The 27,674-nt window shown below is 37.8% G+C and overlaps 4 protein-coding genes across 15 annotated transcripts in view; 2 read left to right on the top strand and 2 right to left on the bottom strand.

Annotated features, from left to right (window-relative positions):
• Window positions 1-23,436, top strand: part of Su(h) (recombining binding protein suppressor of hairless) — a 25,609-nt gene extending 2,173 nt beyond the window's left edge. For 4 of the 6 annotated variants that reach the window (XM_076906207.1, XM_076906209.1, XM_076906206.1 and 1 more), the window contains one exon: window positions 83-3,972. In XM_076906207.1, coding sequence (XP_076762322.1) covers window positions 187-1,707 — 1,521 coding nt within the window. In that variant the 5' untranslated portion in view covers window positions 83-186 and the 3' untranslated portion in view covers window positions 1,708-3,972. Of the gene's footprint in view, window positions 1-82; window positions 3,973-23,423 lie in introns of those variants that run through there. The other 2 variants (XR_013102610.1, XR_013102609.1) reach the window with 2 other exon arrangements.
• Ck (unconventional myosin-VIIa ck) lies at window positions 3,166-20,725 on the bottom strand. Of its 6 annotated transcripts, XM_076906196.1 has the most exons (22): window positions 20,509-20,664; window positions 20,106-20,425; window positions 18,239-18,285; window positions 13,448-13,561; window positions 13,182-13,328; window positions 12,896-13,080; window positions 12,666-12,787; window positions 12,335-12,591; window positions 12,089-12,254; window positions 11,887-12,017; window positions 8,607-11,759; window positions 8,263-8,507; window positions 7,434-7,794; window positions 7,237-7,355; window positions 6,468-6,864; window positions 6,120-6,302; window positions 5,819-6,020; window positions 5,612-5,740; window positions 5,404-5,500; window positions 5,219-5,316; window positions 4,960-5,129; window positions 4,605-4,875 (listed from the first exon to the last, which is right to left on the bottom strand). In XM_076906196.1, exons 3-22 carry the CDS (start codon window positions 18,254-18,256, stop codon window positions 4,669-4,671), a joined length of 6,501 nt encoding a protein of 2,166 aa, XP_076762311.1. In that variant the 5' UTR covers window positions 18,257-18,285; window positions 20,106-20,425; window positions 20,509-20,664; the 3' UTR covers window positions 4,605-4,668. The 6 variants fall into 6 exon arrangements, with proteins under 6 accessions (XP_076762314.1, XP_076762311.1, XP_076762312.1 ...); XM_076906199.1 differs by lacking the exon at window positions 4,605-4,875 and adding an exon at window positions 3,166-3,593 and having other exon boundaries at window positions 20,106-20,666; XM_076906197.1 differs by lacking the exon at window positions 20,106-20,425 and having other exon boundaries at window positions 20,651-20,725.
• LOC143430180 (protein crossbronx homolog) lies at window positions 16,423-27,674 on the top strand. 2 transcript variants are annotated; one of them, XM_076906214.1, is made up of 7 exons: window positions 16,423-16,434; window positions 25,562-25,752; window positions 25,849-26,030; window positions 26,650-26,750; window positions 26,846-27,011; window positions 27,107-27,275; window positions 27,369-27,674. In XM_076906214.1, the coding sequence occupies exons 2-7, from the start codon at window positions 25,738-25,740 to the stop codon at window positions 27,453-27,455; spliced, it is 720 nt and encodes a 239-aa protein (XP_076762329.1). In that variant the 5' UTR covers window positions 16,423-16,434; window positions 25,562-25,737; the 3' UTR covers window positions 27,456-27,674. The 2 variants fall into 2 exon arrangements, with proteins under 2 accessions (XP_076762329.1, XP_076762328.1); XM_076906213.1 differs by lacking the exon at window positions 16,423-16,434 and adding an exon at window positions 26,336-26,400 and having other exon boundaries at window positions 26,824-27,011.
• On the bottom strand, window positions 22,491-25,126 carry Wdfy2 (WD repeat and FYVE domain containing 2). Its single transcript, XM_076906211.1, has 7 exons — window positions 24,805-25,126; window positions 24,542-24,683; window positions 24,256-24,461; window positions 23,924-24,163; window positions 23,711-23,849; window positions 23,443-23,642; window positions 22,491-23,358 (listed from the first exon to the last, which is right to left on the bottom strand). Exons 1-7 carry the CDS (start codon window positions 24,963-24,965, stop codon window positions 23,220-23,222), a joined length of 1,227 nt encoding a protein of 408 aa, XP_076762326.1. The 5' UTR covers window positions 24,966-25,126; the 3' UTR covers window positions 22,491-23,219.

Raw genomic sequence — 27,674 nt, 5'->3', positions numbered from 1 at the left:
AATAACATATAATTACGCAATAGCAAATCTGATAGTAGCGAGTGATACCAATTGTAATTGACTGTGTTGTAATTTATTTCAGGTAAATGGGCAGAGGCAATTATGACATGCACAGAGAAGAAGGATAGTTTAGAAGCAACCTAGCGACTCTGTTGTATAGTGGAGAGATCGAAACGGAGGTTAAATATGCCACACCAGTTTGGTTTGCCGACGATGGCGCATGGAATGCAATCTCCTCCTTCGCCAACATCGGTTATGTCGGTTTATCCTCGATTCGGATCCGGTGTTTATAGACCGGATCATCAAGATCAAAGGTTGACACGTGAAGCAATGGAACGTTATTTGCGCGATAGAAGCGACATGGTTATCGTAATACTTCACGCGAAGGTTGCGCAAAAGTCATATGGTAACGAGAAACGATTCTTTTGCCCTCCACCATGTATTTATTTATTCGGTGACGGATGGAGAATGCGGCAAGAACAAATGCTACGCGAGGGTGAGAGCGAACAGTCCGCTCAGCTTTGCGCGTTTATCGGGATCGGTAATTCCGATCAAGACATGCAACAACTTGATCTGAATAATGGTAAACAGTATTGCGCCGCGAAGACACTCTATATTTCGGATTCGGACAAGAGGAAGCACTTTATGCTTTCGGTGAAAATGTTTTACGGCAGTGGACACGACATTGGCGTGTTTCACAGCAAACGAATAAAAGTGATATCGAAACCGTCGAAGAAGAAGCAATCGTTGAAAAACGCCGATTTGTGTATAGCAAGCGGAACAAAAGTCGCGCTGTTCAATCGACTACGATCGCAGACAGTTAGCACACGTTACCTCCACGTAGAGAACGGAAATTTTCACGCGAGTTCGACGCAGTGGGGAGCGTTCACAATACATCTGTTGGACGACAACGAAAGCGAGTCGGAGGAGTTTCAAGTGCGAGACGGATACGTGCACTATGGTAGCACGGTGAAATTGGTATGTTCCGTAACGGGAATGGCGCTTCCGCGTTTAGTAATCCGGAAGGTGGACAAACAGATGGCTAGCCTGGAAGCGGACGATCCAGTTTCACAGTTGCACAAATGTGCGTTTTACATGAAAGACACGGACCACATGTACCTCTGTTTATCTCAAGAGCGCATTATTCAGTTCCAAGCTACCCCGTGCCCGAAAGAGGCGAACAAAGAAATGATTAATGACGGTGCCTGCTGGACGATAATAAGTACCGACAAGGCGGAGTACCAATTTTTCGAGGGCATGGGCCCGGTAAGGTCGCCGGTAACTCCGGTACCTTTGGTTCATAGTTTGCACTTGAACGGAGGTGGGGACGTAGCGATGCTAGAGTTGACGGGTGACAATTTCACGCCAAATCTTCAGGTATGGTTCGGTGATGTTGAAGCGGAGACTATGTACAGATGTCAGGAAAGCATGCTTTGCGTAGTGCCCGATATATCGCAGTTCAGGGGTGAATGGCTTTGGGTGCGGCAGCCGACACAGGTCCCTGTTTCATTAGTCCGCAACGACGGTATCATCTACGCGACCGGTCTGACGTTCACGTACACACCAGAACCCGGTCCTCGGCCCCACTGTCCACCCGCGGACGAAATTATGAGAGCGCCGCGCGCCATGCACAATCAGGCGAGCATGCCACCCGCTATCGCGGATGTTCCTTGGAACACGCATCAACCGCCCCAGTCGGGTCTCTGATGTTTCCTAGACAATTACAGTGCGCATCACCAAAGTTTACGAGCTAGTGAGACGAACGCTGTTTCCGTTCACTCACCAAACCGAAAAATTCCGGTTTCTGTTGATAATGTGCCGGTCACCGACGATTCTAATTCGGCGACCACGTACGCAGGAAAAGAAGACCTGTTACTCCGAGTCGATACCGCGACAACGAGCTTAGACAATACGAAAACCAGCACATAGCAACCGTTTACGTTGCCTCTCTCGTGGATACGTACAATGTACCGTGCCGTGCCGTGCCGTGCCGTGCCGTGCCGTGTCGTGCCGTGCCGTGTCGTGCCGTGTCGTGCCGTACGAAGCCGTGCCGTGCCGTGCCCGCGCCATGCCGTACCGTGAATCGTTTCCCTATGTTCATAAATATTTAGGTTGCTAGCTTTAAGTGTTGATACAGAATTACACACAGGGATTAGAATTTATAGCGACAATTAGGATTAAGAGCTTTTTACGAATGTGAATATTTAGCTAATTACTCGGTAAAACGACAAGAAGAGGTGGATAAAGGGAGCATAAAGAAATTTGAAAATTTGTTCTCTCGTTAAATGCTACAAAATCATACACAGTGCTATTACGCATCCCTCTGTGTCGTATTCGACTTGTTATCGAATTGTACGTTAACGGCTTAAATTTTCCAATTCTGTATTGATCGCTGAAAATGGTTCTGCATTTCTCTTCGATCGGATTCGTCATCCAAAGGAATCTTGTATGGTTTCCCATTTTCATAGCGTTCGTGTTGACCGGTTTTAATGATATCTATCCTCATTTACCGAGGAAAGCTAAGATACAAATTGAATTGTATGCGGGGCAAATTTTCAAATGTCCGAAGGAAGTCATTGTTTGCGAGCTAACGGGGATACCTTCATCCATTACCTTCCCTTCTCTCTTCTTTCACACAAACGAATATTTATTGTTTAATTTTATATTCATCTTTATTAAACTTTTCAGAAAGAACGTACGTCATGTTACACATGAAAAGAAAATATTAATGGAAAATTTATGAAATATTAAATGCGTGACTCACGTAGGTAAATTTGCAAATAAACGGGAACATTAATTTTGCAAAGCCATTTGCACTATATACATATATAATATATTGGAGAAACGAATCGTGAAGATCCTGCAACACACTATTTCGATTGATTTTACGCGCCAACTAACTCAACGTTCACGACCTTACCTTACCGATCATTATTTATTTTTACAATTTGTATTATTTCGCCAATGAAACCGTCGATCGCTTTTCTAACATAGATAAATATTACGCACGCTTTTTATTAATCTCACTACCCATTGATATATTGGTTTTTCGAAATTCTCTTGTTAGCATTTACAGAAACAATTATATGTTTGTTTTTTTCGCGAGAATACGATATGTATCGATACATTTCCAATGATTGACAGAAAAAACAGAAACTAAATATATACGTTTTTGTGTCTATTTATGTTTTACAATAAATTGGAAATATTTGTACAATAAAGTCTTTATACTTCATCACCTATACGTTATTTCCAAATCCTAAGATTCGGAGATATGGGGTACGAGAAATGTCAATGTCGCGTTATTATTTCTAATAGTATTTCACCTAAATGTGTTGCGAGAGGAAGAAACAACAATTTTGTTTGTTCAAGTAAAAATAATCGGCTAAAAATGATTCGTTTCTTGACTTCTCAACTCGGTTGAATCGGTACAACCTTTTTTCCTAGATACCATCGAATACAATTATCTACAGCAGGAAGCGAGATATGATCACTTTGGGAATTGTCTTCCTGAAGAGATCCATTGTACGAGAGGAATGTCGGTACGCGTATACCATGGGAATTTACCCACGATTAAAATTTGCACCAAGTACCTGAAGAAAACACGATTATCTTTATTCACAGTAATAAATTGCGAGTTAATAATAATTACATCCTTACATATATCAGTGGACGGATAATTATTGAATAATCACTGCGATTCGTTACATTGAAATATTATTTTAGGTATACATACGTTCGAATGTAAGATTTTAATTTTTAAATAGTTTGTCGCCAACATAGAATACACATTCTCATACTTTATCACACGTCACTTTAATTATACATCCCGTTCTGTCTCCATTTTGAGACGATAGAATACGTTTGGACGTGAAATTCTTTCATTGTATCCACTACGCAATAAAGCAATATTTTACAAAACTATATGAAAATCTTATTTGTAAATAAATCATATACAATTTTTTAAACTAATTATTTGTGTACACGTGCATTATGATTCCCTCCATGCTCTCAACATTGCAACATAACGAGTTTACGAAATGATAATCCACATGTATATATAAATTATAAAACTTGTAACGAGAACATTTGTATAAAACGTTTTATTCCTTACTATAGAAAATTCACTATCGCGCTTATCATGTAATCACATTTCGTATTATAAAATGGTATACTTTGCGCATAGCTGTCATGTTCAGGACAGCGAGGCCCAGTAATGGGTCATCGAATCAGGCTGTTATTTACCGACGTGATCCATCTACGGGTCACTGTCGATTCTTTCTACATAAGTGACGCGACACATGGGTTGGTCATTGTAGTAGAAAAAACTAGCGTAATCTATAATTTTCTATAAAAGTGCGTAAGTATTTAATGGAACAATAAACGTTTACGTGAAATCGAACAATCTGCTCGTAACGATAAAGGAGTGTTTCGTAAATTTCACTTTTGTCCTGAACGTATTATAATTACGAAAACTCTTGACAAAATGTTCGCTGACAACGAAAAGTACTAGTAAATAACAATTAAAAATTTTTTAAATTATCAAACTGTCCAACGTTCCTCTCTTTTTCTGTATCATTTTATTCTTCTATCTTACTTGTATGATTTTTTTTTTATATATATAAGTAACGATCACGAATCAATATAAATAGTCTAGTAAAATCGCGTTCATTTTATTCGTATCGTACGTTGTTTATTCATATTTGTGAGCATTAATGAAATATACGAAGTTAAGAGATCGTCCATTTTGTACCCGAGCGAGGTTTCGCATAATAATTTAGAACCTCGCACTAAATTGCCAATTGTCATATGAAAGTAGGTGTTACCGGACGACCAATTTGAGATTCTGGTAAAAGGGTGCGTTACTAATATATCCTAGAAACAAAGATATTTAACATAAGAGGTGTTTTGTCAGCTTTGGCTAATGAGTGATCATTAAGAATGATGTTGCTTACTCACTTTTGTTTGTGGATGTATAAGACTCACGCCGTGTTTGTTTATAGCGATTAGCAATAATTCTGGATAATTTGGTTCCGTGCTTTGTTTGACTTCGAAAAATGCTGAACCGAAGGTCGGCCATCGGTATACTATTTTCAAAAATGTTATTTTCGCATCTTCCGGGCTCATGCCTGTATAACAAAATATTTCCGTTGCAATTAATATACATATAATATGAAGGCAAAGTATCTGTTTAAAGATTATTTATGTAACACTATACCAGCATCCTGATTGTATGCAGCAATTATCGATCTTTTCCAATCGTTAGGGCTTTGTATCTTCACTAAATCGCCAGGTATAAGTTCTCGTAACATTTGCCTGGAAAAGTTTTCATTATTTAAATTCTTTAAATATACATAGTCTTGTATATATGTGCAATACGTGCACAATATATAATTCACTTACGGAATTGCTTGCAGTTCTTGTTTACTCTCACCAAAACGAACTCTGTAGACCAACGCTGCTAATCTCGATGCTTCTTCCTTGGTACATTTGTGATACCCTACAAAAGTTGAGTATAAAAGTGTATAGAAGAAATCAGGCGAAAATGTCTTGCATGTACGAGCTAGCCAGTGTAATCATAATAGAAACAAACATTGCATATGGTTTTTACCTCTTAACAATTTAGGAAGTTCTTGATGAAAATGGAAGATGAGGTCCGCATTCCTATCTTTACCGGGAACAGTGTTCGTCCATAGTTTCTTCATGAAAAACACTTGATATGTGAACTGGGGCGATACACCTATGTAAGGAATAGAGAATCTCACGATTTTTTTTTTCTCTTCCATTACTTCTGTCTAAAAATATTTAAAAAGCATACCATCGCGGGACGGCCGAGCCTTTCTTATCCAATCGGTCAAATGTCGTACAAAGTCGAAGAAAAAATCGCCCTCCGGAACGGAAATTACTTTGTCAGCGATCTTTACGAACAAGCTAAATCCTTCTGCTGATCGTAAGTTTAGTCTTTGCGCAATGTTTTGACAAAAGTCTTTCGCTCTCGTCGACGAATCCACTTCGAATGCCTACGCATATAACGCAACGGGGTATGATTGTTGTTGACTCGATGTTGTTGCTCTTAAGATGGATAAAATTGTAAAAATAACCATTTAAAGTATACGCACTTCGTCCGTATCGTCGGGGAAGTAGACTTTGTGAAATATTTGCGTCGTTTTGTGCTGTATAGCTTCAACTTCTACTTGATGCGGAGGATACTTTCGTTGGCCGTTACGTAAGGTCTTTTGTAGCCTTTGCAGAGAGTCCTGAGATATAGGATGGCGCCTTGTACGTAAAAACAGAGTCAATTCCTATCAATGAATAGAAATAATTAATAGATAGTATTGTCGAAAACACATGAACGTCGTGAATCTAACTAGGGATTTTTAGATTAAGAACTAAATAATTATAACTAAGGTATAATTAAAATATAAAATATAGTTATGGTTTGCGTTAAAATGTAAACAGTATTTTACCTTTAAAAGGCTTTGGCTACAAGCAAAGAGACCAGTGGCGAGCCACATCAGCTCCCAACCACGCTCCTCGCTCAATCTGTTTCGATTGTCGGTTAGTTGTTTCATGATTTGACAATAAATCTCGTCTCGAAGAATTTCATTCTTCAAAGGACCATCAAAAATAAGATCGGTGTACTCGTTCCCGATACGTGGCCTTTTCGTTGGTAGATCACCCATGTACTTCAAGATCGCATTGAAAGCGAAACACGCTTCTTCAGCTAATTCTTCTTTGGATATCAATTTTTTCAAGAGGGGTTGTTTGATCGGGTCTCTAGAATGATGCCACAACTCGTCGATATGGCCGCGCCGCGCTGCAGTCAGAGTCAGCGCCTTTGACATTGTCCTCTTCGGCGGTGTTCTGCAACAAATCGAACGCTTCTCTCATTATTATGAACATTATTTGCCATCTAGTTTAAGTTTTAGTTTCCTTCTAGTTTAACTGTCCTAATTCTCCCTAATATTTTCAATGTTCAAGGAAAGTGAGACTGCAGATTAACAGAAAATCATTTATAAAACAGAGGTAATAAGTTAGATTATTTGTAGAGTGGTGTAAAACATACAGTCAATCCTCCTATAACACGGTACGAATTAATCCCGTTGTAGGAGGGTTTCACTGTATAGAATACTCTAACACTAGTGAAACAGGCGTGAAACGTATGATATTCCAAAGATTTAAACTTTAGTTTTTTAACTTTTCCTAACGTTTGATTCTTTACGAACAAGCATTTACCGGAAATGATCGATTGCATATTCCAAGAGAGTGTGAGGCTTATCGCGAGGTTCTATTCCGTTTACTTGCTGTGGATACAGTTTACGTCCATTCTCTGACCCTTCGATACTGAACAAAGACTGAAAAACAGAGTTAACTGTCAAGTTTGATCGGTTGGTATAGGAGTACCAACTAACGCAACGTAACGTTTGTATTACCAATATATCGTTCGGTGGTTTCGTCAGCGAAGGTAACACATACACTGTCTCGGCTGGAAAATCACCCTTTTCACCCGATCTCTCACAGGTGCCGATGCACCATCCCGAATTAAGGACGGTCTCGCCGGTACTCTCGTCCTCCAAAACGATCAGGTCCCCCTTTTGGAAACTCAAAAACGACGAACTCTCACCGGGAGCTTTGTAATCTTGTAAAGCGATAACGTATTTGCTACGCTTTTTCAGGCCTTCTAAAAAGTACACCACCAGATCACGGATGTCTTCGGCGTTTGGACTTTGAAAAGTGAATTCTTCTCCACGCACCGTCGACAAGTTAAATGTTTGCGTGAACATTTTATTCGTTCTGAAAATAGCCATGGGGTCGTAAATGAAAGAAGAAACCTAGAGTACGATATTTTCTTCATACAAAGGTACCAACTTATTTTATCGCTATTTTTCTTGATTAGCGTTTATTGTCGTACGACTCAACTGTTGTGCAATTCGTTATGGAATTTTGCTATTTTATCACGGACTCTCAAAGGAAATGACGTAGATCTTTTGATTTGTCTTGTAGCGAAGCAAATGTACGACGTGCAATAAAAAAATTTCGAAATTCTGGATACAGTGCAACACGTGTTGAACTTGCACAGTACATAATGAATTGTCAGCGCCTGAACTGTGCGACAGTCAAATTACAAATTAGAAATGACGACAAACATTGTACAGAAAAATGGTGACAAAAGAAGATGATGCACTTATGTAATAAAAAAGAAAAAATAAACAGTTTGTAGACGAACGTGAGTAATTGTAAAACGTAACAATGGGAACGTACTTTTGACTAGATACGGTAGTGATTTCGGGGAAAGATAGTTCGAGGAGCACTTGTTCTTGATCGTCAACGACATAAACTCCTGTCCAATTCACGGCTATAATAACATCATTTTTCGGTAGATTCGGGCCGGAATTTCTGTACGCTTCATAAAAGCGAGAAAAAAGCAATGGCCATTTGAACTTGGCATAACCGACGATATCTTCTTTAACCCGTAAAGCAGGTACTTTTTCTTTTAAGTAGTAGCTCTGTAAGAGAAAGAATAGAAAGTGAAGATCGATTTAGATAACGGCAAGAGTAGAAAATGTCGTAATAGTAGAAATATTTTTTTTTTTTAACGCGGTCACCTTCTTATATGCTTGCAGAACGAGATGTCCCCATCTGTCGATCGCTTTATCGATACCCGTCAAACAGTAATCCGGTATATAATTCGGCAAAAGTGTGTACAATCGGTCAACATTCATATCCGTGTGATATTCGATGTAATATTGTTGAGCGGCGATCATCGCCAGATCTTCCTCCTTGTCGCAACGGTACTCGCCAAATTTCACGCCCCTGACGACCTGTTGATAAATTAAATTGGTAGCGACCTGGTCTTCGGTCGGCTCGTGCCAGGGCGCAAATATTTCCTTTCTAAAGAACAACCTCCACGGGGCGTTTCGTTCCTGGGCACCTTGTTCCTTTGCGTATTGCTCGCATTGAGAGATGGCATCCATCACGTGATCTCCGCCGCTACCCAACGAGGAGACTTTATCGAACAGAGCGATATAAAGGGAGAAGCCGAATTGATCGCGTAACGATATTTTATCGGACAGCTGGTTGCAAAGTTCTCTCGCGGTGGTCGCGGAATCAGCGAGCAAGGTCTTAGTGTTACCGTCCATGAAGGTAATCGGTAGCATGATCGGCTTTTTCGATTTGGTCGCCTGAAGCTCTAACCAGCTCGGCGGTTGATTTCGAGTGCCGTTATTGAACGTTCTCTTCAACCGATCTTCGCAGTACGGTGCGTATCCGGGTGGACCTTCCCTGATAAACGCTCGCAGATAATTGACGAATTTCTCGGATGGCGCGAAACAACCGACGCAAAGGGAGAGCAGTATCCAGCCACGAGCATGGGACGATTTGGAAGGATTGTTCGTCAGTTGTTTGCATATTTGACAATATATCTCGTCTCTCAGTTCCGCGCGTAAAATTCCGTGGCCTATAATGAAGTGAAGTTTCTCAAGGTTCGAAGTAGGCCTCGCCTCCAACCAGGACTGATAGCTGTCCGCGGTGTATTCGTCCTCTTGCAACTTCCGCCTCACGTCCTCGCCTAGTTTGTTCTTCCGCTTCAGGGTTAACGAAACTAGTTTATGCCTAATCGACCTTGGCTTTTGTCGGAGAAATGCCTCCGGATCCATGCCCATCATCTGCGCCTCCTGAAATTCTTTGCTCCGTATAAAATTACGTCCGAGTGTCGCTGTCACTTTTGACATAACCGAAGTCGTGTCCCTGTCCATAGTGTGAAACCTGGGTTCAGGCAGATCCCCAGTGAATCGTAGTATAGTGATCCACAACGCTTGCGCGGCCAGTTGGTCTCCTTGCGTGTGCAGAGGCAACAACGGGTGTTTCAATGGTTTCCGCGAATACTGATGCGTGATATTACCTTGAAAATAGGTCGCCGCGAACTTTTGGAACTTGAACTCTGATAAATCTTCCTCGTCTTCGGACGCTGTTTGAACGGGGCTGATGATCTCTTGTTGGTCCGCTTTCGGTGCGGGTAGATCATTGAAGACAGATGTTTCCCTGGCAGGCGTGGGAGCTTCGCTGCTCGAATCCGGCAGAAAATCGAACATCGCTTCGACTAACTTGCTGTCGTCGACCGGTTCATCTTGTTTTTTAGCCGCGTCGTTTATTAAATTCTTCTTTATCTCCATTCTTCGCCGATCTTCCAGTTCCATTTCTATTTCCTTCCTCTCCAACTCTTGCATCCGTTCCCTATAGTTTTGCTCAGCGATTTCTTTCGCCCGTTTGTTACCTTGATCCTTCAATTCCCGCTCCTCCTTCTTTCGAAGCCTCAACGCCTCGACATGCAACCGATACTCGTACTTGATCTTCTTGTAACGCCTTTGCGCGATCAATCGTCGAACGTGAGCCTGTATCTTGACAATCGCCCAGAGTTTCTTTTGATACATTTTCCGTACCAAATAACCTCTGGCGCGTGCTTGAAGTCCGACGATATGTCCTCTGAGATGCCTAAATCTGTGCGACAATACTCGCGATCGGATCAACGCTTGAAGTCGCATGTAACCAACACGCATGCGTTTGTATCTCTGCCGTTGCGCGTAACCTCTCCAATACTTTTGAACAACCGTAGCAGCCGCTCTCATGCGAAGGAACCTCCTTCTGTAAACCCAACCACGTATATTGCGTTGCAATATTAGAATCTTTCGCGTCAATACTCGATCCCGTTCCTGTTCCAAGAACAAATCGTGAGCGTCTTTCAGGAACACCTTTGTATGCCCGAGTTGGTAATCCGATCTTCCTAAAACTATGTGACAAATTTTTGACGTGACCACACGACAATCAACCTTGTGCGCCGGTGGTACACCAGGAATCAAGAACCGATATCTCTCGACGAATTCCGAAAATGAATGCCTGATCGGATAACCGGCTCTACGTATTCGAATCGTTTCCATCATGCCGGAATATCTCAGTTGCCGGCAACAAAGACCTCTGTCGAACATCATCGGTTTCTTGTACTCGTTCGGTTTGATGCACCTAATGAAGAAAGGCTGACAACTGCACAACGTTTTCATCAGGCAGTCTAGAGACTTTTTGAATTGAGTGGACAAAGTGGGCGCCCTTTTTCTGGTTTCCGATCCCATACCTATGTCTTCAGCGAAACAAGCCTGCAAAAACTTGTTCGACGATATATGTATCAGTTGTAATAAATCGGCGCTAAACGTGTCCCTGTTCTTTTCGAGGAAGCTTCTGGTATCGTAGAATACGACTCCGGCGAAATGATTCAGCCCGAAGGATGTATTGATGTCCGATTTTGGTTTCAAATAGTTCCGATGGCTCCCGTGCGTTTTGTGTATTTTGGCTAGCATCGTCTGGTCCGTACCCTTCGGAAATTTTGATTCCTCGTCGATTAAAGCCATAATGTTTAATTGTTTGATAGCTATCAGATCGAGTGCATCTTGATTATCGACAAACTCGATATGCTGCCAATTAATACCCTCGTGATTATATTCTTCTTGCTCGAGTTTAAAAATATGTTGCACGAAAAATTGTTGCAGATTCTCGTTGGCATAATTAATACAGAATTGTTCGAAGCTGTTGTGATTGAAATTTTCGAATCCGAAGATATCTAAAACACCAATGGCGCTCCTGGACATGTTCTTAGGCCTATAGATCGCCTCGTTGATCTTTTTCACGATGTGCACAAACAGCCGTCCGTATATTCCCTTAACGAACGCGTCTCTAATATCCACCGACTGCTCCCTGGATAACGTGGAAACCTACGCACACGTCAGACAATTATAGTCAGCTAGAAAAGGGTTAACATCCCGTTGATTGTTATGGCAACATTTTCTACGCATGGCCATGTAAATATTGGAACGTAACGCGAATTTACTCGTTACTTACAACTGTCTCACCGTGAGCGAATATCGTTTTGCGAGTTAGAGCGTCTATTAAAGACTGAACAGGCACGCCCAGTAAATACGCTACCCTCTGCACATTTGTCTGCTCTGGTATTTCAGTAGCGTCCAAATTGTCTGGAAGAACAAAACGTAAATTCGAGCAAGCCTTAGTATCGTGAAAATTACGGTTACAAATATTATCTTACCTACGACGGTAGCTCTGTATTTGACATTTCCCATGTGTAATAAGGCAGCGAGTAACTTAAGTATCTCCCAAATTTCTGCATCAGAGAATAGTAAAACCTTCATGGCGGATCTGATGTCGGCAAACTCAGCGGCATCGTCACGGCCTTCACACGTGATACTGCCACCCTGGAAGGTAAAAACCAAGATCCCGATTAACCTGATCAGCCGCTGTATTTTTTTTCGCTTGACTAAAATCATTACGTTACCCCTGTTAAATACTTATACGAAGATGCATCTTCTAGTTCTAGCTTTTGTTTTTCTTCTCTAGAAAGACCAGCCAGCATGCAGTAAAATATATGATAATTCCTTTCGTCCAAACTTTGCGAAACTATTCGCGACTTTTCCAACAAGTATTGCTCGATTTTCGCCCCTTCTATTACCCCTTGCTCGTTAAAATGAATATCGATGTATTTTCCGAACCGTGACGAGTTGTCGTTCCGCACAGTCTTCGCATTGCCGAAAGCTATTCAACGAAAATATCTCAATAAGAGGTTGTCAGAAACTTTTATCTACGTTTAATATGTAAGCGAAGCTCACCTTCCAAGATCGGATTCGCTTCCAGAATCTGTTGCTCGATCCACGAATGCTTGCCGCTAATCGCTGCTAAATATTGCAAAATTAGTTTTGTGCTTTCCGTTTTGCCTGCTCCGCTTTCGCCACTAAGACACACATATTCGTAGATTTGACAAATCGTTATTGTATTAAAAACTACAGAAGTGAGAAGAGAAGAAGAAAGAAAGGGTGGAAGATAGAGAAAACAGGCATACCTGATCACAATGCACTGATCTTGGCCATATCGATTCATATGAGCATAACTGTTGTCCCCGATGGCGAATATATGTGGTGGCAGTTCTCCGATTTTACGGTCCTTGTACAGTTTGATTTGTTCCGCGGTATAAATAGGCAATATTTGATACGGATTAACGGCGACTAGAATAGAGCCAGTGTAGGTCTGTATAACGAAAAGAAAAGAAAGAAAGAAAAAAAGAAAAAGGGATAAGTTAAACTGTCCGGTTTGCCGTAAACGCTGTTGGTGTAACAGCAATTTCTTACGTATATGAGGTTCTCGTTGTAACGAATTAATAAGTTCCTTAAAATTCCTGCTTCATGGAGGTCTCCTAAGCTGATCATATCTTCTACACCTTGCACAGAAGTGGCATGCATCGCTTTTATTCGCCTCTCGGGAGTCAGCCATTGTTCCTAAAAATTCCAGGTTAAGCTTGTGAAAATGAGCGTCTGCCGCGCTTTCGCGTTACCCGAAATCTGTATAGGTATCACGTGAAGTAATTCGACCAGCACAAGAACTAAGTATCAATTACCTTGTTGTCGTCGTCTTTCACTTGAATACGCCTTCCTTCCGCAGAAATGACCCGTGCACCGATCGCAACGTCAAATTCTCTCCCTGAGATTGGTTCGATCCATATGTAATCTCCCTGGAACGTAATTTTTTCACCGAAGTGGCAACGTTTCTCTTTCAGACAATAAACGGTAAAATTGCTTTACTTATCCTAACGCACAATGAGTGTTAAAACGAAATGTTTCCTTCTCGTTGTTTTTTGCCTTTTAGGTCTGTGTTTGTGTTAACGATTACGAAAGATCACGATTCGCACATTCGAACACGCGGCGCGAAATGCAATGACACGTAACAGTAACGGTAGAAGAGAAGAGGATGGAAACGATCGGTAAAAGTTCGTTCCTGTGAATCGTACTTCGAGAAACGTATCAAACAGACATTAGGTAATATCGTAAATAAAAAACAAATTATGAAAATTTTTTTCATAACTTAAAAACCGCACGGATTAATCGACACAAGTAACGAGCTACTTGAATAACATTTGAATGCGATAACTGCCACTAAATCTTGCCATGGTAATTGCACCACGTTTGCAGCGAAATATTTTTCTTTTCACGAATCACGTCGATCTTATCTCACAGCCGATTGTCTTTTTTGTTCTTCTAGGTAGTAGCGTGCATAGCTGGTAATAGAATTAACTAAGTAGACGAGTATTATTCCGGCTTCTGACGTTCGATCGCCCTACAGCTTACGTTTCGAATGTTCTCAAGAACAATGGGCAACACTTGCATATGACCGTATAGACAGAATCAGTTGCATAATACAGTTAAGATGCATCAAAATTCAGGCGAAATTTATCTAGTCCACGACCATCACTGTCGATCCTTTTCTATATAAGGGTGTCGCACAGTTATACTTAAACCGCAATTTCAAATTACACTACCAGTAAAAAGTTTGAGTACACTGCAGATTTTAATATTTTACAGTATCAAAGTCCCTCTGACGGTGTAAACATGTTACAACTATCTCAATAATCTTTAATTAGGTTTAATATTATAATTAAACAAAGATGTAAGTTATGAAAGTTACTAATACATATGGGAGGTGTTAAAAAAATGAGTCCAAGAGTTTAAAAATTTGAAGTATTCACCAAGAGCTATTAAAAATGTCGTATTAACACAGACCCTGTAATTAAACTACTCGTCGCAAAATTAATTTTTATCATTTACTAAGTGTTCATGTCGCGAATAAGTTTCTTCATTGGATATAAGGAAACATATTAATTCAGGATTGTCAACAAAAAAAATTATTACTAATATCAACAGAGTTTCTTTCATAGATGCGAGCAAAAATTCCGCAATTTTTCCTATTGGAAAGACCATACGCGAAATGCATGTTTTGCCACATCCACATTCAATATTAAGCGAACATTGAAAATTTGTACACTTGAAGCTGTTTTTCACGGTAGACACATTCCCAAGAAAATCGTGTAAAAAAAAAATTCAAATTTGTGTTTTTATTATAATTCCAATGTATAAAAAAATAAATCCATTAACATTCTTGATTAACATACATAGAATTTGTATTTTATTTGTCTGACAACAAACGTACACGTTTTAAATTCTGAGAATCTTCACTGGAAGCATAAAAATATTTAAAAAAATGTTTCAATGTTTTATAGCCTAAAAACATTTTAAAAATGTATGAAAGTAGTATCAGAGTTCTCAAAATTTTTCATTAAAAAACCTTGCAAAAACAAGAAAAAAGTATAAAAAAAGTAATGGGGGGAATTTTTCGAACTGTGCCAGAGTAAAACCATGTAAAATCAGTATTACGTATACTTTCTTCGTGTCTATGAAGCAATCTCCGTTAACATTAGTAATAACTTTTATTGACAACTTTGAATTGACTAGTATTACTGATTAAATCTCTTGGTTTAGATTTAAAAAACTCATTCACAATATTAAATATTTGTAAATGATAAAAAACAATTTTGCAGTAGTATACATACATTATAATAATATGTATATATAAAACGTCTAAAAAATGTATGAACCAAGATTTCTAAAATTTTGATTTAACCCTGCAAAAAAAAAACAAAAAAAAAGTAATTGAAGTAATTTTTTGAACCAGATATATGTATGGATATACGTAATTAAAAGACATAAGTTCTTTTCAATTATAATTAATATCAGGTCATTGTACTATCATAATTTATAATGTTGTAGCTTCGGTTATAATGTAGGTTCAATTTTGTCGGCTGATAGTAGTTTGCATTAGTTTGCCGACAAAAACGATATCAAGATTCTCAAAGCTACGTAAAATACTTATAAAGGGAAAAGAATTATTATTTTAACAAATAAGACATTTAGGAGATAATATATTGGAACGTTTATTTTTTAGAAGATACTTTAATCATTCTAAGTTATTTTAACATGATTTGTCTAGTATGAAATCGGTATTGTTCTTCGCTTCTTTGACATAATGAATACACGAAGAAATTTTACAGCATAATCGCAGCATATACTTATATAAAAAATATTAAATGAAAACTATAGTCCAGCGAGTTTTTCACAGCGGAATCATTGAAGCAAAATTATATACAACAAGGTAAATAAAGTAAATAGTTGAGTCACATTTTCATAATATTTATTATTATTATTAACATCTGCCTCAATAATTTAGTTTTTTTTAATTATTCTCTGTTATATCAAAGTACTCGAATTAAAGTAAAACTAAAGATAACATTATTGAAATTATTATAGTATATTTAAAAACTGTTTTTTTCTCATGAAAGAGCACTAAGTCATACATAGGTTTCTAATGTTCAAATGTTTGTAACGATGTGGCAAGTAGCTAAAATATTTGACAAAATAAAAAAATATTCTCCGCAAGGACAGCTGACTCTAACAAGACTAATAAACGTGCACTTAAACTTTTAAATGGTAGTGTATATGGAATTGGTCAAGACCGAATGTCCCTAGACATTTCCTTAAACACGAGTGATCAACCGTTCGTTTATCGGTGATTCGGCTGTGTTCAGGAAACATAGAAAATCAATGCGATATTTGGCGAGTTATTCGTAGCGCGTTCCACTTGAAAGAAAGTTTGAGAACCTCTAGGCTAGCTGTATGCTCTGTGGATACGTCGTCTATATCACCGGTTCTCATACTTTTTTCGCCGCAGCACCGTTGACGGGCTAAAGAAATGTCGTGGCAAATCCTATCCTTAAAGCGGTTTGAATACTTAAGCCCGTTGCAGTGTTATGAAAACGGATTCTACTATTAGATCTCGAAATCTTAGTGAAAATTAAATATTATTGCCGCGGCATTCCGAGATGTCTAAGCGCTCAATTTGAGAACCCCTGCGTCTATACGAATGCACAGACTGTGCCTGATATTCGTATACGTTCCGATTGTTCACCTCACCGGAACAACATCGGAACAGCTCGCTCTACACGTTATAATCGAAACGAGCCACCGTTCAATTTACCACCCTTCTTGCGTCAGTTGATTTTACTTTCGATTATTCACGACTACGAAAAACCCTGACGCTTCTTTTGCCCTGTACCACGTCATATGCACAACGCTTACGCTCCATTAGATGTCCTTTTTGTGTCACAAAAGATCTGTGCGACAGTAATTTCTCGAAGCTTCCCGTACAGTGCTTTTTATGGATGAAAAGCTAAAGCAACCCGACAACGAACGCTAGAATGACGCAGAAGCGTGTGCGTGTAATATAGGGAAAGAATAGAATACGATCGAGGGTACAAACGCGTGTCCAGTAAAACGATTCGTGTCCCGTTATACGACGGCTGGTTCGTTCGCGCGAAATGCTAAGCCGCTGTACAGGGCATTCGCGAAGTGATGAAGGACCGTTAACTATGCCTAATTAACTGACCGTTCGACTCGATCTATGTTGCGGCCAATTATTCTCTCTCTCTCTCTCTCTCTCTCTCTCTCTCTCTCTCTCTCTCTCTCTCTCTCTCTCTCTCACTCACTCACTCATTCACTCACTCACTCACTCACTCACTCACTCTTTGATCAGTGATCCTTTTTTCTGCATTGACCATCAAAATTCATGCTTGGGCGTTAAAAACTTTTAAATCCAGAAACCGATTAAACGCTGGGACAGTTTGCTACACCGGCAAATGCTCAAAGTAGCGTACCGTTTTTCGCTGAAGGCGTATTCCTTTTTTATCGACAATCCGCGGAAAATGAAGAGGCGGAAGACGCGGATAATAATTTCCACAGTAAAACAGTTCTAAATAGGTCGATTTTGCATTCGCTTTACTTGTAAGCTGTATAACTTCATACTTATCAGGATGTCTGTATTTTTTTGCAAATTCGCAACCATTGTCTACTTGAAAGGGACATGAGCAACCGTTGGTTATCGTCATATTTAAAACAAGCACATTAATTTCTAATCTCGTAGCCTTGATCCACGTGTGATAAAGATAATCCACGAGAAGTAAAGAAATCTAATCAACGAGTAGAAAACTGAAGCGAAGCTTTGACGCTGTTAATGTTGACGCGTATCCCCCGAGCATGACTTTTCATGAAGAGAAAGAATCTGGTAATGGTCGCCGGTCTGTGTCATTTTCACTTGTCACAGATTCCTACTGACCGTCTTTGAAAAACACACAACGCCGGAAACCGGTAACGCAATAACGTTCACACTCCAGATTGCTTTGTGTTTCGCGTATGTGTGCGTGCGTGCATGTGTGTTTGTTCTCTACGCATCTATATCAATTTACTAATCAACTAGCACAATAGACAAGATACGCGAAATGACAACCTGTTGCATTAATACTTACCCGCGTGACGATGACCATTTCTCAAGTCGTGGTTGTCGGCACTCCGCCTGAAAGAAAATAAAACTTTTCTTCTTTCTCTTGTTTTCTCTTTTTGCTGCTCTTCCTTTTCGTTTATTTCACCGACAAAATGAAAGGGGAAACATCTCTCTGGCAAGAGACAGGCTGAATGTTGCGGTGTTATTGATAATACTTTGTACGATGCAAGAAACAAACATAAAGAAGTTTGTATGAAAAAGGGAATTCCAGCAATGCGCGTGAGTCTCTGTATAACATAGTAGGTACCTAGCTGGTCTAGATACCTGCCGGTAAGAGTCGAGTGCTCTTACGTTTATCTATTTATTCGAAGAAAAATCATTCCAGCGTGCGACGATGATGTCTGGTCGATCACCGTTACAGTGGAAGCAGCACAAGCATAAACCTGTTCGCAAAAGTGGGTTAGGTAGTTTCTGCTGCTACCACTGAACCATACTGAGCCACCTTTCAAGAACATCCAACGAGGATTCTCACCGCGAGATTTATCTTTATTCTCTTATCGGGTAACTGTATCAACCTGTCGCTAAACTTATGCGGCTGTGTATAACGATTATCTAAGAAAACCAACCGAGTCCATTGGAATCGAATCGTGCAAAAGGTATCCAAATGAGACCAAATCGTTCGCAACAAAATTCCGGTTTAAAAACAATAGATAGATTTGCTTCGATTATGCTCGCACGAATAACTCTTCTAGGTCGACGAACATTGCTTCTCATAATTTTCTTCTTCGTTCTGTCATTCCCTTTCCCCCTGTTTTCACGACGAATCATGGTGTTCGATCCATCTGAGAAATCGAAGCAAAAACCGATCCTACTATCGAAGAACGGAAAATCAGAACTTATCGTTGTCTTTGATTATACCCGGAAAACGATCAAGCACGAAAACGTCGCGTTCGTGCAGGAGACATCAACGGGTGATTGAGTACGACGCATGTATTATACTATCTGCACATTATACGTTTCGAACCTCTGCAACTTTAATTTATGAAAACTCGTGAAAACTATCGATCTTTATAAAAGTTCTGTGAATTTTTCCGCACAACTTCAACTCTTGTTTCCTAACAATATTCTTTACCATTTGCACGACGATCCTTTTTTACGTTCGTATCTATGCTCTATATTTATTCTAATTCTATTCACGTTCAAATGATTTTTTTCTCTTACGGTTCGATACAATGAAACGAGCGTATTTATTGTTCGAGAAAAAAGAAAAAAAAGTTACGTTCTAACATCGTTTCCCACATGTCCTCAATTAATCATTGTTTCGCGGCAGAAAAAAGAAACACCAAATAAAGTTTATTTGAAACTTAGCCGATGAAAAGGAAGGCTTGGTTCATAGCGTACAGTTCAGCTTATTGATGAAATTTAAACAGCCTAGGATCTAACACACGTAAGATATTACTTTTATCTGAATCTCAGCCTTATCTCCTCTGTCTATACATCATCGCGCTTTAAAGCTGACGGATACACGTACGCGCATTAGCCATGCTAGCTAATGATTAAATTACGCGATATTCGATTATATTCGAAATTACAATGTACTTTGGATATTGGTTACGAACGCAACACTTGCTCAGACTCACGTGCTCTTTAGGAAATAAACGGCAATAGTTACATGATCGAAGGTTCTTGTCAACACCACTGTAATAAAACTACGTATAACCTGTAATATTTCCGTCTAATCTATGAGGAAATAAGACTCGTTGCTAACGAAATATAATCGTTTGAGAGAAAAAAGAATTTAGTCTTTCTAAATGGAATATTATTGGAATAAAGTGGAACGGTGGTCACTGAAAGAATGTTCTCAAGGAATTCAACAAATTGAAACCTCATACCTTGTGCGAGTAGCGAGAAACACGACGAAAGCGGCTACACGATGTCGGCACACTCCTCCATTAAGAAGCACTGCACTACACTTCGAACGCGACGTAAAGAGTGTTTTTCATATCCGACGTGACTACAGAAGATCGTCGAAGCTTCGCGTCCGTGCAGAAGCGACGAACGTGAAAAGAGAAAAGATCGCGAACTGTTTTATGAATTGGAACACGAAAAGCAACAGTAATTGTTCCAGAGAATGGGCCACGACGGTGACCGGTACATTAACGCGTCCACTCGGGGAGTTTCGGTTCGAATCGGGCGTGCCAGGTGGAAGCTGCTAAAAGAGGTGGAAAAACTACCTTCAACTTAGACTACAACCGGCCTCGGCTACACGATACCCCACCAACCGCTATACATTACCAGTGCCTCTTCCCTGACTATCAAATCCTCTTTCCTGCACCACTCTAATCTTCCCATCCGCTTTAAAGATCCCTGTACCTTCCTCGATCCTTTATTTCGTTTCGATCATGACATCACACGCCGTAAACACTTATTCACGTACCTGCAACCTGTTGCGTTGCGACTCGTTGCGGTCTGTGGTCACAGACGAAGTACAATATAGATTTCTCGTTTCATGAGAATTTCTCCTACACAGACTGTTATCATTCTCCCGCCGCGCGTGATATTACCGATTCAGACGGAATTAGATTGCAGCGCTACCGCGATGGTAACCATGATAATTAATGTCACCGATTTCCTTTAGTCCCTTTTCGTATATATATTGCGCTTTCTTTATCGATCGAGAAATTTCCATCTACCGAGACTCAAGGCATTTTCAATTTCTCTGTGACTCTTTTCTGATCGTTCATTCGAATACATATAACATGCACACGCATAAAATGCACATAGACAAACGAATCGCAGTTTACATTGAAAATATATTTTCATCTCGTATGAATTTCACAGAAGAACGTTGTATGTATATATATATTGTAATTTTTGTAACATTTTTGCATACACGTTACTATGCGAAGTACTAAAAATTTCTGCAACAATAACAATTCCGACGATGTTAAGCACGTTACGAATTAACAGTTTTATAAATGATATTTTTTATATGTAATATAAACATGATTCGATAATCAACCTTCTATAGGTATTTTGATTAATTCGATACTAAATTACAACAATATATGTATATACCATATTGCATTGTTATGTTATGTTAATACTAAAAAGAAACACGAACTTGTTGCCAAGTAAAAATGTTTCAAATGATTTTGATTTTTTTCGTGTATCAATTATGTAGTCGGCGGATGTTTTGTAATGTACATACAACGATATACAAACTATTGTTTTAAATAAAATGTTACTATCGTATAATGTGACAAAGTAATGACAGATTGTACATCTGCGTCTAGAGTATTGCTTTGCGGTGAACATATTTCAAACGATCAGCACTTTGCTCTTGGACTGCATAATCAATTTGTATATATCTCATACTAATTAATATCTCATACTATAGTACATTAATATGTACTATATGACTCCACAAATGATTCTAAAAGGGTACATCTAAAGTAAAAATAAATTTAGTAGTGAACAAGATATTTGCACATATTATGTTTCTATACTTATTCAATTTAACATGGTAAAATAGTAAATGTAAGGTTTTTTCCTGTAATTACTTTAATTATTGATTACAGTAGAGAAATCAATAATATTAAGTATACTAATATATAATGATGAAAATTATAAACACATTCAGGTACAAGATATGCATGCTACTATTAAATAAATTTATAGGATAAGTACAATAAAAGAAATAAAGCAAAGAAATTGATTGAACTACAGTATGATTCTCGTGAAAAGGTGATAAAAGTTAGTACAAAGGGTTTTGTTCAAATTGTACATTGTAGTTCTTCTGTAAAAATGTAGCATGGCTATAACTTTGACTGTACTGTTTAATCAAATTTGAGAAACCTTATCATTTCTGCAATAATACGAGAATTAAATCACGTTCGCATAAGAAATAATGTGAAATTATTATTATATTATTACTGTGTATATAATTATTATTTTTGCATAATCTGTACCTATTTTTAAATATTTGGAGAAATCGACGGGATAGCGAAAAATCAATCAGTTCTTACGATAGCGTACTTTTACAATTGCTTTTATACAAGGAACTATAATATTAAATAATTAGGAATACAATAAAGAGACAACGACTAGCTACTATTATTTAAATCGGTGTGCAATTTGAAATAACCTTCCAAACTTTTCACACCTTTGTATTAAATGATTTATAATCATTAACATAATTTTGCAGTGCGTATATTGGAAAAGTTAATATTGCCTATTAGCAAAGTGTTACTAGAAGGTGATAATTTGCTTTCCTCTTCCATGCTATACAAAATATATTACAATGTTTTTATCATTTGCCAATCGGTTGAAAGTGCAATTCAGTTCTAGTATACACTTCAAAGCTCAGAATTATAACGTCGCGTGATGCTGTGTATTTTTTAATAATTACATTTTGTTCGTTCGCAACAAAAATAATGTATTCATAGCTGTTACGTCAAACACGCGTAAATGAAGCAATAAAATCATCCCTTCCTGTTTATTCCGACTCAACGTAACGACTCGTTCTAACATATTGATAACGAATTCAAATCGAGACCCGAATGTAATAATCTATTAATTCGTACTTTGGTCGTTTTTAAATCTGATGGTGTACTAAATACGAAATTTCAAAAATAAACTATAGTATAATCTCTCTTTTTTGCTTAACAAGTTATTAAATTATCATTTCTCTGCTGAAAAAGTATTTGCAATATGTAGTTCTCTGTCTTTCTATCTTTTTCTTGCCTTTTATAAGTATCCTATCTCTCTCCTGGTATTGCAGAATGTGTTAGAGTTCCAGAGTTTTTTATGTATAAGAAGCAAATCGTAATATATAAAAACCTAGTTGCTTATACAATTACATAAACTGATTTTTGAAATGTATCATAATGGTCGTAAAAATAGGTCCTGGATATTATACTTTTACATCGAAGTATGACAGTATTTTCTCTTATATCTTACGATTTGATTAGTTTCATTATCTGTAAATAAACATATTTGGAAGTTCATTGAAGAAGTGCAGAAATATCCCAGATCTTGATAAGACGATCTTGACCGATAGTCAGTAATCTTCGTCTAGGAGCATCAAGATCCATTCCAACCACATTATGTTTTGCATCATGGAAAGACGCTAAGGATGTTTGGCTAGATTAACAGCATAGTATAAATAAAATATTCCTATAACGTGTACTATTGCGACATTAAATAAGATTAATCGTTTCCACTTACTTTGCAGCTTTAAGTTGAATATGACATTGATCGCACACTCTAACTTCAAACTCGAAACCCATCGCTGGTATTGGTATCCGTTGAGATGTACATCGTGCACACAGTGCACGGCCACAATGACGACAATGATGCTGTCTCAAACCCAACTGTCGTTGATCCATCATTGCTTTAATATTCCAGAAGAATGGTCGCCCACAAGCCTGAATTTGTTAGAATATTTATGTGTACAGAATAAAGACTCGTTTCGCGTGAAATTAAAATTACATACCTGACACGTATCGGACTCTACCCATGCCGCAGTCTCTTTTCTATTTGTAGCCATGTCCCAACATACAATTACACCGTCTTCTCCTCCAGATAATAATACACGTTCCGCACTTGCATAGCACAATGCTGTCACTTTGTTGCTATAAAATTATGACCAGAGATATAAAATGAATATTGATTAAGGATAGATTTCATAATAGAGTGACTAGCTTACTGATGTCCTTGTAATTCGTACGCTGTACCCTGACGCCCTCCAATGTCCCACACTATAATACTTTGATCAAAGCTTCCAGAAAATAGAAGCTGTTTTTCAGAATCCCATGCTAATGTATGAATGCTTCCTGTATGTGCTTTTAATGTAGTGATTAATGTAACGCCATTGGTATCTAATTTCAACATTGCTATTTGCCCAGAATAATCACCAACAAAAGCATGTTTTGATTGCGTGTCGAATCTGAACAAGTTAAGGTGACGAAAGAGAAAGTGAGGGCATTGATTTTAGATAAAACTTTATATCGAATGACATTTTGCAGGAAAAAAGGATACTGCAAAGCAGTGTACCATGCATCTGTTTGATATGATCCCAATTTTTGTCCTGTTTCTGAGCAATGCAATTGAAACATTTTGTCTCTGCCTATACTTAAAACCCATTCACAATTAACAGCAAATATAACACCTGTGACTCTTGCTTGATGCGCAGCATATTCACGCATGGCAGTCATTCGATTGTAGTCTTGTTCCAAAATGAATTCCTACAAATAATACATAGCATATAGATTTGAAAATAGTTTAGTAATCCTCGAACTGGCTACTTATTATATATATTCTGTACATTTATGGTTCCATTTTCCAAACCAACAAATAATTGTCTCGTCTGTATACAATAATGCATAGATGTTGCACCAGCAGCCATGTATTGGCAGATACTTGGCCAATATTGGCCAGAATCTCGTTTCAACCATACTCTAACAGTTCTGTAAAATATATGTCTTTTCCAATATGAACCGATCAGGTGGAAAAAATGTTCAACTACTTACTAGAACGAACAGCCTGAAAATTTAGTCTTATTAAAGCTCAAGTATAATTCTCGCCTACCTGTCATCGCATACACTAATCACACCATCCTCTCGCGGTATAATAATAGCTGCATTAACATCATCATTACATCCTTCTAATTTCGATAAAAGTATCGGTTTCCGGCTTGTACTAAATTTATCATGATTTACGCCCGGTGCGGGTTTTATCTCTGCTGCCATTTCAATCCTTGAAACGTAATATTTGAAGCAAACTTGTCATTTGACAGTTGTCAGACTTCGATGTTAATCAAAGATTATATATGTTATGAAGACGGAATGCCGGATTTTTTCAGAGATTGTAGAGAACCTATCGGCGTTATTTGTGTTGTTCGCTGCGAATCTTTTCGCCTTCCTTTTCGTGTTCCTCTTTATCGACTGTTACATCGACAATTCTTCTAGACGGTTACTCGTCTGAGGTATCCCCATGTATATGTGCATATATAACTTGGCAAACAAAAAATAGTCTAAGTAAATATGTATTATGATATCTAGATATTACACACTATCATCTGGAGTAAGAGTACTGTTAACAATTTCGTTGAAAGTATGCTTCCAATTTAAATAATTTTAAAACAGCAATTTACTTTACTTTTATTATTATACTTTTATATAATACCAGTTTCTGAATTTTAGATTGTTTTCTTTAAAAATTTTTGCATTCTGAATGCATATATATGTATACATATATTTATTGATTTTCATTGTTGGCGAACGTTATTCTACAGTCGACTCTGTCTATGGTTGTTCGCTCATTGCTATGAGATGAAGCATCGTAGGAAAATATGTAATAAACAGTGAGGAATAAAACGGATCACCTGACGTTACTACAATAAAACTGTCTGTTAGAATTTTGTAAAATAATGAAACGTATCTCTTGTTATTTAAAATTTTCAACTACTACTTGAACGATTGTCTCTTCTTTTTTGTTTCTTTTACTTGTTAATATCGCGTTATGTCAGGAACACAGGTAATAAGTGGAAAAGGAAGTAATGAAATCGTTTCTTCCAATGTGGAGAATGCACGGAAGCAGTTAAAAGTAACAATTCTTTTTCAATGACGTTAGGGTGATACTAATAATGATGAAAATCTAAAAAGACAAGGCTCGTTTAGAAAATTATTGCCACTGAATACAAACGGAGACTCTCAACTGAGTATGTCTGTGAAAATGATCGACAGACCAATTCTGTCTCAAACAAATAAGGAGTATGCAATTTATTTGCAAGAGTATAATATATTATCGGAATAGTAAGTTATTATCACACATTGCTCACTGGCTGCAATTACGATACAACTTAGAACATGATATTCTTTGATTATTCCTCTAAGGTGGACAATACTAGATCTTTTACGATATTGTATAACAATATTACGATACATTTGTCACAGTTTAGTATCTTAGTATCTTATACCTGCGTGCCATTTAAATATAGTGTTTTTATGAAGCTATATCAAAATAATATCATTATTGCAACAAATGAGCCATATCATTGTGAAAATGTCTGAAATGAATAAAAACTGATCTAGCTGTTCCTTTTTTTTTTTTTAATTAGTAACATGTTATGTCCACAAAATCTGAAGGGCATTTACGTTATACCATCTGCTCAAAATTCACTGCGTAAGTAATGAGAATAATTAAAGATCACTTTTTCTTTTCGATGCATCTCACGTGCAAGAAAAGTTGCATTTAAATTGTTTAAGTCAAACATGAATTGATTCTTAGGTCTTGCTTGTCCTGACTTGGTCTTGTATAATGGTTTACATGTAAATATGTGCATGATTTGTTGTTTGTCACATTTCTTTTGTGCATACATACGCTTGCAATGGTAATTTATTAAACTACGATAACGATTTCATTTTCTGTTAGTATGGTTTGGAGTACAATTTGTGAGGCAAGGAATGTATCAAGGAGGAATCTTCAGATTTACTATTACACTTCCGCAAAACTTTCCAGATGGAGGATGTCCTGTAAGGCTTCAATTCTTGATACATAATATTTAAATTAAGAATTCATTATAATTACATTTTAAACAAATTGTAGCAAGTTATATTTCAAACTCCAGTTTTTCACCCTTTGATCGACCCTGAATCTGGAGAACTATGTACTTTATGGGGATTCCCTGAATGGAGAAAAAGTAATAGAATTTGGCAGTTGATACAATTTATAACAAAAATATTTACAAAAGTGGATATTAAAATGAATCCCATAAATCAAGAAGCATCTAATTTGTACGTATACAATAGGAACCATTTGACTTGTCAACATCGAGTTTGCGAACGAACCATTTGTTTCGCAAATGTTACATGTTACATTTATGTTACAGATTAGAGAAGAATTTTGAGGCATTTCGAGATCGTGTAAAAAAATGCGTGAGAGAAAGTTTAAATAGAGTTTATAATGCATCTACAGTAGACGATCCTCACTACATTACTTTCAGTCAATACGTTAGCGAGCTTTATGACACCATTAAGAAAGAAATTTATGAACCCAAGGTACTGAACCATAAATTCTTTAATCATTAAAACATATTTGCTTATTTGCTTATCAGAATTATTTCCTTTAATAATTACATACACGTAATTTAGGAAGAGGAAGAAGAAAATAAAGCACTTGGTTTATCATGGGTTCAACCAGGTTCATTGCAACCATTTTCCAAGCCCGAAACAAGATAATAAGTTTTATACACCGACGATAGTGTATAGAAAATGTAATGATAAAGCTACATACGTCCTTAGCAAATAAGAGAGAAATTTTACTGATGCAGGGGATAAATATTCTAATGTATTTTTATATTAGCAAAAAATGGCGTTATTTTGTGATTATTATTGTTTCCATTATTTATGTATGAAGTTGTTATTATACTTATATTATACTCAATCACGGTAAAAGAA

Source organism: Xylocopa sonorina, chromosome 13 (assembly GCF_050948175.1).
Source record: "Xylocopa sonorina isolate GNS202 chromosome 13, iyXylSono1_principal, whole genome shotgun sequence".
Taxonomy (NCBI): domain Eukaryota; kingdom Metazoa; phylum Arthropoda; class Insecta; order Hymenoptera; family Apidae; genus Xylocopa; species Xylocopa sonorina.
This window is presented reverse-complemented; position numbering and strand designations above follow the sequence as displayed.